The 14,000-nt window shown below is 36.1% G+C and overlaps 1 protein-coding gene across 7 annotated transcripts in view; it reads left to right on the forward strand.

Moving 5' to 3' along the window:
* The window catches only part of LOC126763526 (uncharacterized), a 55,898-nt gene that overhangs the window by 35,930 nt on the left and 5,968 nt on the right, over positions 1-14,000 (forward strand). For 6 of the 7 annotated variants that reach the window (XM_050481094.1, XM_050481100.1, XM_050481095.1 and 3 more), the window contains exons 3-9: positions 6,400-7,292; positions 7,356-8,871; positions 8,933-9,116; positions 11,511-11,880; positions 11,947-12,226; positions 12,303-12,503; positions 12,580-12,751. In XM_050481094.1, coding sequence (XP_050337051.1) covers positions 6,467-7,292; positions 7,356-8,871; positions 8,933-9,116; positions 11,511-11,880; positions 11,947-12,226; positions 12,303-12,503; positions 12,580-12,751 — 3,549 coding nt within the window. In that variant the 5' untranslated portion in view covers positions 6,400-6,466. Of the gene's footprint in view, positions 1-6,399; positions 7,293-7,355; positions 8,872-8,932; positions 9,117-11,510; positions 11,881-11,946; positions 12,227-12,302; positions 12,504-12,579; positions 12,752-12,813; positions 13,637-14,000 lie in introns of those variants that run through there. The other variant, XM_050481101.1, reaches the window with a different exon arrangement.

Genomic DNA, 14,000 nt, shown 5'->3' on the forward strand with positions numbered 1-14,000 from the left:
ACGGTTGCTAATTAATAATGAGTATTTGTACAAATAACTAAAAGTGTGCTATTTCATTGTCCAACCAAACTTCGTTACTCTCCGAGTAAAATGAGTAACAACAAAAAAGTAGGCATGATAACGGCATACGCTTACCGTTATAAGTTGTGGAAGTCATGTTATACATAAACGTGGAAAATTGTTAAGATTCACTTACTTGATAAGTCTGAAAACTTATTTGAATAACTTATTTTGAAAGTGTGCTATTTCTCTGTCCATGACTGTATATACATATGCACATATGTGTATACAATATTTATGTACAAATATGTACGCATGCGCGTACAAATGTGCAATATAACGAGGGCTAATAAAATAAGATCATTAAAAATCTACAGCATCTGTGAAGTTGTTATACAAACATACATACAGACAAAAGTTTGTAGCAGGAAGTGAACGACCGACTTAAACTTATGCTCCCAATCCGTGGAGAATAGAGTGTACTAAATAATAAAGTCATAAATGAGTGTGTCTATATGTAAGTGTTTGTATGAATGCACCAGCGTTATGCGTAAATATATATATACATACATATATGCATTCATACATACATACATATTACATTGCAGTGTTCCGATGTGAGCATCTTAGGTGAAATCGACAGTACATTCGTAAAAGCTATCAATTTAATATTTGAAAATCATGTCATTGCGTATTTATGCACCAATGTAATTACAACCATATATAGTGCATATGTATGTATAGTATACATCTATACCTCTATGTACATGGCAAGATTATGAGCGTTTATTGTTGTTAGTTTAATTGTATTATGGACAATGATATTGATATTATTGTTGCTAGTGATTGTTGTAGTTGTACGTCATTACGGTAAATTGTCGTAACTGCTTATAATGTATAAGCGTTAAGCGTATAATTTGACAATATTTTTCGTGGACAAAAGATGCCCCTGCAATGACAATATGAACAAATCATGACAAATTCAATAAAATAGTAAGTCGACGCATTGAAATTGCATGAATTTACAATATTTTGCTGAATTTAAACAATTATGTACATACATATATGATTAGACAGCTCTATAAAACGATATTTTTTTATTGTCCTGGATATTTTAGCAAATTGTGATGGTTGCAAGTGTGCTGATTACGAATTTATTCATGAAAATCTTGAGTGTGCTCTTGTTTTTATGATAATTGCGTTTTTTATATTTTGATTGGCTTGTTAGTAATTTATTTATTCAGTCATGATTAGGGACTGTCCCCCTTTTTCGCACATACATATAAGCATCTTTTGTACCGCACTCTCAGGCTCTTTACCGAAAATATGCAAAATACAGAAGGTTTTAAGATTTTAATAACAATCAAACGTAGAGATACATATGTAGACCTGCAATAGTCGTTGAGTTTTTAGATGAGTACCTGTCGACGACGGCCTTATCCAACGGTGCTTAAAAGCACATAGATCAAAACAATGCTTTCATCAGCGCCCCCAATAATACATGCTTTTTGCAAGTATTGTTTGGTTCCAATTGGTTAGGTGGATGTTACACCTTTTCCACCTTGGTCGGGTTCGAGGCCAACCTAAAACCTTTGCCGTGCTTTGGGTCCGGCACTCGGCCACAGTGCGACTCCACACTGAGCTGATTTTTGAATTCTACCTGCCTTTAGACTTAAACCACAGTCACCTCGAATTCCCCTAAAGGGCCAAACCCAATGAGCAGATGGGAGCGAACTCCAAGGTCTAACTACTCTCCGTGGTACCAGATTTAAGTCTCCAGTCAGACCTTGTAGCTTTTGCTACTACCAGTTGAGCACTCATCAAACTTAATGACTGGTGACATTTGTCGCTTGAACTTCCAAAAGTCTTTTCATTAGAAGGAATCTCATTCAAAGTCTGTAATATCAGTTCAAGCTGAGTATTTGAGCACTATTTCTGACAAGACTATGCTGAAATTTCGAGACAAGCCCAATTAAAAGACATAGTGCATATTGGATTTTAGTCGACTCTTACGATAGGCATACCTTACCTCAAACAAAATCTATTGTCTGCCCGCTGGGGAAATCTAGACCTACAGTCTACTAAATGTTTTACTCAATGAAAATCTCCTTTTGTGTTTCAAAAGTAGTCCACATGCTCTCAGAAACAATGATGCCGCCAAATTCAACGATTAGAGTTATTATAGACTTATTTTCATAAATTCAGAAAAATCGCATTAATTTAGAAATGATAAAGCAATAAATTGGCGAGGAAGAATGTTAGGGGAATTCTCTTGCTCTTGCAAATCCTTCGCACGGTTCACGGATTGTACTGAATTCAGAGTTTTCCCATTTGTGCAATGACATAACAACAAAACACACGCAGAAAAATCTTTTCAATGGTTGTAAAATGTGACAGACCAAAGCTCATGTTAATTTTCGCGCAATGACACGTAAAAAAATAATTGCACCCGTGCGTCAGCTGTCATACTTCATAAAGACACAAGTATGTATATATTTTGCCATTAAATAGTTGAGGAAGGTAAGTTTTAAGTAGTTTTTAATAAAAACAAGAAAAAACGTTAACTTCGGCTGCACCGAAGCCAATATACCCTTCACAGGTGCATTTCTTTTAGTAACTATGTGTTTGGTTTGTATGGAGTCTATATGCTATAGTAATCCGATCTGAACAATTTCTTCGGAGATTATGTTTTTACCTTAAGCAGTATTCCATGTCAAATTTCGTAAAGATATATCGTCAAATGCGAAAGTTTTCCATACAAGTCCTTGATTCCGATCGTTCGGTTTGTATTGCAGCTATATGCTATAGTTAACCCATCTGACCAATTTCTTCGGAGATTACATTGTTGCCTTAGAAACAAATCTATACCAAATTTGGTGAATTGACATTGTCAAATGTGAAAGTTTTCCATACAATAACTTGATTCCGATCGTTCAAGTTTGTATGGTAGCTATATGCTATAGTTAACCCATCTGACCAATTTCTTCGGAGATTACATTGTTGCCTTAGAAACAAATCTATACCAAATTTGGTGAAGACACATTGTCAAATGTGAAAGTTTCATCCATTTACATATTTTTTGATTCTGATGTTCAAAAACTAGGTTATACTGGTTCGTATATATAAGAGACAGAGGGACTGGTTCGTATATACATATAAAGACAGCTAAATCGACTCAGCTCGACATACTGATCATTTATATATATACTTAATAAGGTCTCCGACGCTTCCTTCTGGGTGTTACAAACTTCGTGACAAACTTAAGGGGTCTCGGTGGTCTAGAACGCTGAAATTAAGAATGTTTTCTGAATTTTTTTTTAAGGTTTAAAAAAAGAGCAATCGATTTTAAATTTTTACAGTTTATTTATACACTTATGAAAAGTACAAAAATATTTTTTTTGTTAAATAAAAAAATTTTAAGCAATATTAAAAAAGACGTCCAACAAAAGCAATCTTAAAAAATGACTCCCGGTGTCGTTGTTGATTTTGACTCTTCAGAACATCTGAAACATAAAAACCAAATAAATGATTAATCACTAGAAGTGCAGCTATCGCTGGAACTACAACCAAAAAAAAAATTGAAAATTAAAAAATTTCGCGCTTTTGAAGTTCAGATTCTGAAAACAGCTATTTTTGGACCAGTTTTAGATCGAAAAAAAATCGAAGTTCTTAAAATAAAAATTTGATCGTAGTCCCGGCGATAGATATTGATCTTATAAACACCATATTAAAATTTCAAGTGATTCGGATGGATAGTTTTTGTTTTCATCAACGGCACGCCGAAAAAAGTAGTTTTGAGATAAATGACATACAAAGCATCCATTCATTGAGTCCCTAGACCGCGCGCTACCTGGTAAAACGGCTGTAGAAGCTAAAATAATGTGAATATCCTTCTAAAAAGTTTACAGTATATCCTTAAAGGACTATACTTTCGAACTATCAAACAAAAAAAAATCGATTTTTTGAAAATTCTAGACCACCGGGACTCCTTAATATACCCTGTTCAGGGTATATATATATAAATTAATGGAGAAGGTGTGCCCCCAGCTAAAGAGAAAAGGTAGCAGCCAATAAAAAGTAGAAGTAGAGTGATAAGATAAGATAGCTGTAAGATTTTCACCCAATTCATCCATTTCATATTTCACTAGATCTGCGATTGGTGCTCTCGTGCCCTTTCATATTTCGGAATAGGATTTTAGCATTTTGTGTCATCGTGCAATCTTGCAAAAGCAAAAGAATCCCCTATTGTTGTAATTACATTATTAGAAAATTTCCGAAACTTGGTATGCTCTTTGTGGGTTTTCAAATGCGGGAATTCATGTAAAATAAAGTTTTTATCAATGTTATGGCTGTTCCGGAAAGGAAATTTTGGAAAATTATATTGTTGATAGTTGAAATTTATATATATTGGGTAATCGAAAAAGTCTTTTCGTATTTCTAAACAAACTTCAACTTATTTTTTTTATATTTATACTAATAAATAAATAAACAAATATGTACCATTTTGCTCGACCACTTTTTGCCATTTTTCCGCTAGAGACATTATTAAATCAGTGTAAAACTTTCATCAGTGCAAGTCGAAATTTCCAGAACGGAAGCGAGTGAAACATTGTGTGCTACAGGAACTGATACAGCATCGTCTCCGTAAACTTCACTAATTTCATTAGTGGCTTGCGTTGCATTCTTCCTTTTTTGCGAATTTCCTCATTATTTTCACTCATTTTTGAAGAGCTGAAACTTTTTTTAACTGCCCCGAATTAAATTTTTTTTATTGATTAAATGAAGCTTAAAATCTCACCTTTCCAACACTATATGGTATGACACAATGTGATTGGTAGCACTGGTATTCCTATGAAGAAATTATGCAAAATATGCAGATAAACTTTAGGATTCTAAGAGCAAATTTGAGTATTAAGTTAAGACTGTCTCTGCAATCATCTGGATAAATTTTCGAATAAATTAAGAAATTGTAGGGTTTCCTCGGATAAAGAACAGCCTTTTGTCAATAATTTTTTCTCATATAAAAAACGAAATATTTTATCAGATTTTTTTATTGTTAAAAACATACACTATTATCAAAGAAATTTTGAAATTTTTGGGGAACAATATTTAAAACTGGGCCATTGCAACGCCAGTAACTCCTTACAAGATCATCTAAAGTGAAAAATACGTGTTTTAGTTAAAACCTTAACTTAGAACTTGGACGAAGGAAAAAAAGCTGGAAATTGGATTTTTGGAGACATTTTTACAAAAAAATGATAATGTCAGTGAAAATTTCGCCATTTTCTTTCAAATAGATGTAATCAAAAAACAAAAATCTTTCGTCCAAGTCTTTAAGAATAGTATCTCAAAAACCTGTGTAAAGTTTCATGAAGATCGGTTGAGTAGTTCTCGAGAAAATTTGTCAACCGACTGAAAAAACACAGTTTCGAGAAAAACGCGTTTAAAGACGGCGCACATAGTTTAGATAGCATCGAGCGCACAAGTTCTCAAAGCTGTATCTCCGAAACTAATACTCGGATCAACTTGAAAATTTAGGAAAATATTCTAGAGGTACGTAAACCCTTAATGTAAAACGAAAATAAGGATTTAAAAACAAACGAGAACAAATTTTTCGAAACTATTGACAGTGTCATTAATTGTGTGCACAAATATATGCAAATTGATCTTACATCTAGGGTAAAAACACTCTAGACCTATATTATATATTTACATAAATATACATATATGTATTAGGCCCAGAACTATATTTGTGAGTTTTGAGCGCGCGACCAAAATCAAACAGTCTGGGTGAAATTTGATCTTGAAAGTGTACATATGGTTTTGTAATTTGTTGGGTTAAGGACGATTTTCTCAATGTCTTGTTAGCAGCCATATGTGAGATAAGTTCTGGTTAAAAAAGAGGTTCTTTACCCAAAGAAGGTTAAGTTAATCAGAATTTTACTTACAGATGGTTGCTAACCAGACAATGAAAAAACAGCCTAAAGTCCAATTTAATGGTTTAAGTTTTCAACATCGGATATGCAAATTATGAATATGTAATATTTTTCTATTTCATCTGTTTCACTCCTTTGCTTAAATAAACAAAGTCCCGAAAATCCTAGAACTTATTTGAAGGCTGAATGACTGGATTGCCTAACAGATTTTGCGTTTGGTTGTTTACAAATTTTTTACCAAAACGGAATCGCCGAATTCAGTCACCAATATTGAGAGGACTTTGAAGGCTAGTGGTTTTCGTGCAAAAGTGAAATGAGACGAAATAATCTGTAGTAATCTATATTTACCTATTATTTTATCTTTCTATTTATCTAACAGTTAATACTATTGTGATATAAAAACATGCAAAAGTACGATAAACTATATTCATTGTTATTTACATTTGCTTACATTATATTTCAGATAAAATGCATCAATAATTGTATATCTCTGCTTAAAAGCAACACACAGTAGCCATAACAGGAGGAACATGTCCGCCATATTATTTTCTCAGGATTGTGAACAGCAAAATCAACAAGCAGATGAACTGCAATCGGATGAGCTTGCATTTAGAGAAGACTCATGTAACGGTTTTAGTGAGGAAATAAACAATGAATCAGAAATCATCCTACAATTACCGCCAAGTTTACCAAGTATTCCTAGTAGTGATAGACCAGTTGACGACTCCTTCAATATTAAAGCTGTCGAGCCAGAATTCGAGAGCGATTGTAATGGCCTCTTGACTAATAAAATGGCGTCTCTAGCGTTGAATGAGGGCGACTGTAGTCAGTGCGATGGCGGCAGTGATAGCGGCCTTGACACAGCGACCACGAAGCTTGTTGGTGGAACAATTGCTGGCAGTAACGACAACATTGACAGCAATTGCAATGAGAAAGGTAGTGTCGCCACAAAAAACACTACATTACAACGTGCATTGAGCAGTACTAGCGGTGGCTACGCCAGCAGCACGGGCGGCATAGATGATGCCAATAATCAGATGACGATGCCTGCGGCGTTGCCGCTGGCTAATGTGAGTAACGCAAGTATGCAAGGTCTAAATACATCGGGCAATTCTAGTTTGCTTAGTTGTGGCTCAGAGCTGGCGACCAGCACCACCAACGGTGCGGTGTCCTCAGCAACGCAAAGCTTTGAGTGTTATAGCGAGAACGGCAGCGAAAGTTCTTCAATGCTGGGCGGTGGCACTGTGTCGACAACACCAGTACGACGCTCAAACAGTACTAAAACGAAAATGAGAGTTTATGAGGCTGGTCGTGGCGCTTTTGCCACTCCAATGTCCCGCAGCATGCGAGAACGTGGTAAGTCCGATCAAAATTGTTTAAAAATAGTGTCAAAAATGTTAAACTATTTTATTTGTGCAGATTGCAGCAGTACACCAATTTCTGGGAACTCAACTTCCGCGGCTAGCAACCAAGTTAATAGCGCAACAACTCCACGTATGCGTCCAGTTAGTGTAAAGCGTACTTCATCTTTGTCGCGTCATGTACCTGCAGTAGCGTCGACGGTAGCACAACGTCATGCTGACAAGCCACAGTCGATTAATGCCACTAATAAGACTTTAATGGCGGCACCAACTTCATCCTTTCGCTCCACTACGACGACACGTGCCACAAAACCACAGAAGCCAGATTCCTTGCCGAACACACTGAGCCGCACGCAGTCTATGAGCATGCAGCGTCTAGTACAACGTACACCGTCATTAAGTCGTGCGCGTACGCCGTGTACACCTCAAGAGGATGGCCGTTGGCCCGGCAATTCCCGCACCTCTAGCACAGCTAGCGGGGCTGCGAAGCGTGGTGTCTCTGTGACCCCAGATTTGATGTCACTAAAGATGCGCTCCTCAAATATGATGGCATCGATGGATATGAAGTCCACCAGCAACAATACCAGTTCAAATCCATATAGCACGCTGCCACGGCGGCGAAAACAAAAGTCCGTCGAAGACTTGACAGCGACGCCTGACTCGCGCAGCAGTTCAATAACGCGTGACACACGTATGACCACGTCGGTAATGGTAAGCACGCGCCGTAGTCTAGTAAGCGCCTTTGGTGCATCCACGCCACAAAGCAACCAACCGCGCTCATTGATACACACGCGAAAAACACCAGCGCAGCCGCCTAAAACGCGCATATACCATGAGACCAGCGTTCAGACCGCGCTCACCGGGGAAGATTTGGAGAATGTGTTTGCTGGGCGAACGCCAGCAACGCGTGCTGTAGATGCAGTTGAACAAAATGAACAGACCACACAGACTGATATACGTGATGCTGAATTAGAGCGATTACGAGATGAGGTGCGTCAATTAGCGCAGCGTGAACATGAATTGAGTGCTAAGCTTCAACGCGAACGTGAAGAGAAGTTGGCTACACAGCGTGAATTAAATTTAAATACGGAACGGGTGATGAGTATGTTGGAAAAGGCACGTTTAGCGGGCGGAAAATATGGTATTACAGGCGGCAGCGTGAGCGGCATTAGTTTGGACGGCGACGCTACTACGCCAACTTCGGACGAAGGCAGTGGAAGTGGCCACGATAGTTTACTCATGTTGGAATCGCAAATACAAATGAGTGGTCATGAGTTAATCGAGCGTCAGCACGAGATTGGACAGCTGCGTCAGTTGTGCCGATCCTTACAGCTTGAAATGAATCGTTCACTGGCCGCGCAGGAATGTTTGTTGCAAGAAAAAGCCGCCATCGAGCAGGAGTCGAATGAATTACAAGACTTTCTGCAACATGAAAAATCAGCATTATGTGATGCATTAAAAGAACTAGAGAATGAGCATCAAGCTTGCAAGCAACAGTTGTCGGGGCGTGAAGAAGAGGTGAAGGTTTTGCGCGATGAATGTCGTCACTTAGTGCGGCTTAATGAGCAGCGAAGGTGAATTCAGTGCAACATACGTTAAAATCGTATAATTACTATTAAAGTTGGTTTATTTCAGACAGGAGAACCGTATGCTACAATCCAAATATGCAGCACTGGAAAGTAAATCTAAGGAAATGATGATGCAACAAAACTATTCGGTCTCGGGCGCATCTGCTGCATTATCGGGCCTGCATTCCCGTTTGGATAGCTTAGTCGAACAATTGGTCTCCACTTACAATATAACTGAACACGATTTGGAGGTAGGACGACAAATATTTTCATTTGAGTTATATTAAGTTTACCACAAAGTTGGTCATACAGAGAAAAAATGTCGAAGACCCTATAAAGTATATATGTAAATGATCACCATGACGACATGTACTTCTGTCTGTCTGTCCGTCTCTCCGTACTCGCATATACAAAAACTAGTCCCTCAGGTTTTTTTTTGTAAATTTTTTACATGTCCTTTTCTCTCCAAGAAGGTGCTCATTAGTCAGAACCATCGATATCGGACCACTATAAGAAATATGTAGCTACCATAGAAACTGAACGATCGAAATCAAGTTCTTTTATAGAAAAATATTTTATTTGACCAGATATTCTCACATAATTTGATACTTTCACGAAATTTGGCGTGGATTAATGTCCAAAGCAACGGTACCATCTACAAAGAATTGGTTCCGATCAAATCGTTATAGCCTATAGCTTCCCCAAAAACTGAACGATCGGAATAGAGTACTTGTAAAGGGAAACTTTTTCATTTGACGAGGTATTTTCACGAAATTTGACATGGATTATTGCCCAAAACAACGTTATAATCTGACCGCTCAAAATCAAGTACTTACATACATATGTATGTATATGGAATTTTTCGTGTTTAAGTATAGCTTCGGTGTAAACGATGTTGAAGTGTTTTACGATTTTGGCTTCTTTGTGCTTGCAAAATAAGGAAAAGCATTTCATGACAGAGAAGAAACTAAGATAGTAGAGTTCAAATTATAGTACTTACTTGTATATGAACTGATATTTTATTAAAGTACTCATAGTATTGTAAATTGTAATTGAGACTTAGATAAAATACTTCTGCCTTTTTTGAATGCTCACTTCCAATTTATGAGAAGATGGCCTGCGATGCTCCTCAAGCTGACCAATGACAATTAATGGTTGGGGTGGGTTTTTCTTTTTGTATTAATGTTTTAGCTGTAGATTGTTTGACTTTATTAACATAGTTATAGTTCGCAGTTAATACAACGCAAACATTCATTTTCTGCATGTAATTAACATCTGCTCTTATAGATGCGCATCATTCAACGCATTCGTACCACTGGAGCATAATCATTTTATTGAAAAAAAAAACATAATCTAGCATATATAGTATACCATATTTATTTTGAAGTGGTGAATGTTGTTGTTGTTGGAAAGTCACAAAACATCAGGCAGTTTTTGAAAAGCTGGTAACGTGATATTCATTGGATGGGTGTAAATCCGCACCCGTTTCTTTTACATGCATAAATATAGTCAAGTCGATCTTTGGCTGCTCTTATATTTTATTATTAAATTAAATTTTTGCAGCTTTTAGCTAGGTGAGTTAACTACTTATGTATATAACTATGTTAACCAATGTTAATGTTCCCTTAGAATCGTTCTTTTGGGTAGGCAAGCAAAGTCTCAATATGCAACAATTTAACCTACCACAGTATTTGGAACGTAAATAGGTCTCTGCTAGATGTTGATTGATTGATAGATAAACGGGGAATGGTAGTCTGAGCTTATCCCTAGGGATGTTGATAGCATATTTTAGCCTGTTGAGGTTATAACCCCCCATTAGCAACTTGGCACGCCACATGCCATGTAGTTGTTGCCAATACTTCTCTCTGCTTACTCCTTCTTTCTTGCGAAGCAGCTTCTTTATTGTATAGGGACCCAACCTAGTGAAAGGTTCGGGTCCTACCATGTTAGTGGATGCTGCTGAGCGAGCGAGCTTATCAGCCAGTTCATTGCCGACTATACCTTTGTGGTCAGGCACACAGATGACCTGCACTTGGCTCATTGCGCTAGGCTGTTCAGCCGTTCTCTACACTCCTGCACCAGTAGCGATTTGATCTCATAGGAGGATATTGCTTTAAGTGCCGGCTGACTATCGCTAAGTATGGTTCGTTGCGATAGTTGCGTTGGAGGTTTATCTCTATGCACCAACTGATGGCAAAGACTTCTTCCAGGTGTTTATTTGAACTAATATATCCTTTTGTGGTGTGTGCATTGGTGTGTCATAAGATTTAAGCCGTATTCGAACTGTTGAAGAATATGTGGTTATTGGGTTAACTGCTACTATAAAACTCCAAGTTTGACCAAGTGTTAGTGTATCCTTCTTTTAGCGTCTAAATTGAAATCACTAAGAATATTGCTTAGTATCTATATCTTAACCAATGTCTTATTAAAATAGTTTGTCTATAGAGGGTTACTGCTAATATACATATAATATTATATAAAAAATTGCTACGTCTATAATTTGAAAGATCAATATACTTTGCTGAGCTGGTTTCGATAAAATAACATTGTATCGCATACGCTTGCTAGTAAATTTAGCTGATACAATAATTTATGAATATTTATAAATAATTAATATACATATGATAATTAATTATAATCGATAGGATATCGGTTTCCAGCCAGAAGTACAACAAAATCATGGCAACGCCTTGGAGACGCGATCAACACAAAATGTGGAAGATTATCTAGGTCGAATGCCAACGAACATTAATGCAAATGGACTGGACTTTTGCACACACTCTCAACAGTTCTTACCACAGTCGAGTGATGGATCTTTGTCACCACAAAGAAATCAATCATTCATTGCGGCCGTAATAAGTGCCATACGTAATGCAACTACTCCGTCTAGTAAAAAACTATTGGCGCGAAATGGAAAACGCATTAGTATTGAAAACGCTGGTGTGAGTGATTCAAACGGTGAGGCTACGACAAAAAATAATAACAATTATAATGGAGATACAAAGAATGTCGGTGGTGAGTCAGGTCTTATTTTCGTAATTGTCAATATAAAACTTAATTTTCCTTTTGTTCATTACGCAGATGACTCCGATTCTACTGAGATGCTCGATTCTGAAACAGAACCCTGTCTAATGATGGATAACGTGCTGGAAGATGTGACAATGCCCGATTCTCATTCACACAATATGGTCTCATCATGCACGGGTATTATTTCTCAGTTGGAAGTACCGTCGGAACTGATTAATCCCGCATCTGGCGATGAATCATTGCATAACTTGTCACAAGCTATTGTGAATCGTCAACAGATGGAATTGCAGATCAGCAACATGCAAAGTGTACAAAAAGCAACACTGCAATTGAAGTGAGTATTATATAATTTTCAACATTAATTAATTACATTTATTAACGGTATATTTACACCATCTCAATTTGTATAGTCAATGCGAGCATGATAACTCTGATGACGTTAGTTGCCATGACTCAGTGGCAGAAATGCCTTCTTTAATGGAGTATTGCACAGCGCAAGCAGTGGTGGACCAGGTGATCGAAGTGGACAGCTTGGTAACCAAATTGCTCAAGGTCCTGCGTCTCATACAAATGGACAACGATAATTGTATACAGCAACTTATTGTCGATAAGTGAGTCAAATACTGTGGACAAATACAAAAATAAATATGTATATAATAAATGTTTTTTAATTATTTTCATAAACAGGAATAAGTTACAAGAGAATAAAGAGGATATGTTGGAGAAAATAAAAGATTTGCAGGATGTTAACATAAAGTTGCAAGATGAGCTTATGGATGCCACACAAGAGCTAATGTTAAAGAACAACGATTTGTCGAACACGAAAGCCGAAATGCAACGACACCGTAATGAGATCGATGTAAGATTTTAAAGAAACGTTAAAATACCATCATCGATTGATCAATAATTTTTTTGCATTAGAATTGAGTTGCTTTTGCACAAGCATTTATTTTGGTTGTAGAACTCACCGATACATGGATACTTCTACACATATACTTAAACACATACCGAAGTTAGTCGCATGAACGTAACTAATTAACACACCATTACTATTTTAATTTTATTATTATTTTTATTTTTATTTATTTTTTTGTTTTTTTGTGAAACACACTTTGGTCTCAATGTGAATTTTATGATTCGAGTATTAATTTTCTTAAACGATAGCCGAAAACGGAACGATAAAGAAACGATAAAAAATTGCGACATAATTTTTAAAAGTTAGCAACAGTAGCGACACAAAAGTGTTTACAAATAAAATATATTTCCGTGGTCGAAAGCATTAAACGTTAAGTATATGCGTTTAATCAATTTTTAGTATTCAGTGAACACTTTTGAAAGTTCAACATTTATTTTGATTTCGGTAGCTTATTATAAGAAACACCACTTTGTAGACTGCTAAAGCTTTATAACTTTGTTTGCTTGCGCTTGAGAGAAGTCTATCTCGATAATTGTATACTTTAACGTTTACCAGCTTCGGCCACAAATTTATATGTATGTACATAGGTATATCTTTTACATTTATTTTCGAAACTATTGAAAACCGCAACAAAATTTGCGCAGTTAGACTTATGGTCGTATGAACATTTACCAAATAATCATTTATGTAGACTTATGTATGTGTATTTCAATATTTTTTGCACTTTATAACTAAAGTTATTCTTTTATATTTTGAACGATTATTCGTATTGTTATTATTTTGTCGCAAATTTGTTTCCTATTTACATAATAAATTTTTCTACATTGATGTATGTATGTTTACTTTATTGACAAAAAAAAACTTCAAATAAAATTATTGTTACTGATGCCAGTTTTATATTACTTTCATTTTTTATTTAATATATGCATATTATACAAACATGCATACTGTATGTACATACATACGTATAGTTTATGCTACGTATATGTGTCTGCATGTTATTTTAATTTATTTGTAACAAAATGGTTTTTTTCTACTTATGTTCTTTTTAGTATATTTATATGCTATTAAAATGTGGTCTTAAAAAATACTCGCAGTTGTCTCGTGAATTCAATTTTGTAATAATGGCTGTTTCAAACTGCAATGGCGAAAGCTTGGCAACAATAAAAGTATATCACTTTAATTTACTAAG

Source organism: Bactrocera neohumeralis, chromosome 6, assembly GCF_024586455.1.
Source record: "Bactrocera neohumeralis isolate Rockhampton chromosome 6, APGP_CSIRO_Bneo_wtdbg2-racon-allhic-juicebox.fasta_v2, whole genome shotgun sequence".
Taxonomy (NCBI): domain Eukaryota; kingdom Metazoa; phylum Arthropoda; class Insecta; order Diptera; family Tephritidae; genus Bactrocera; species Bactrocera neohumeralis.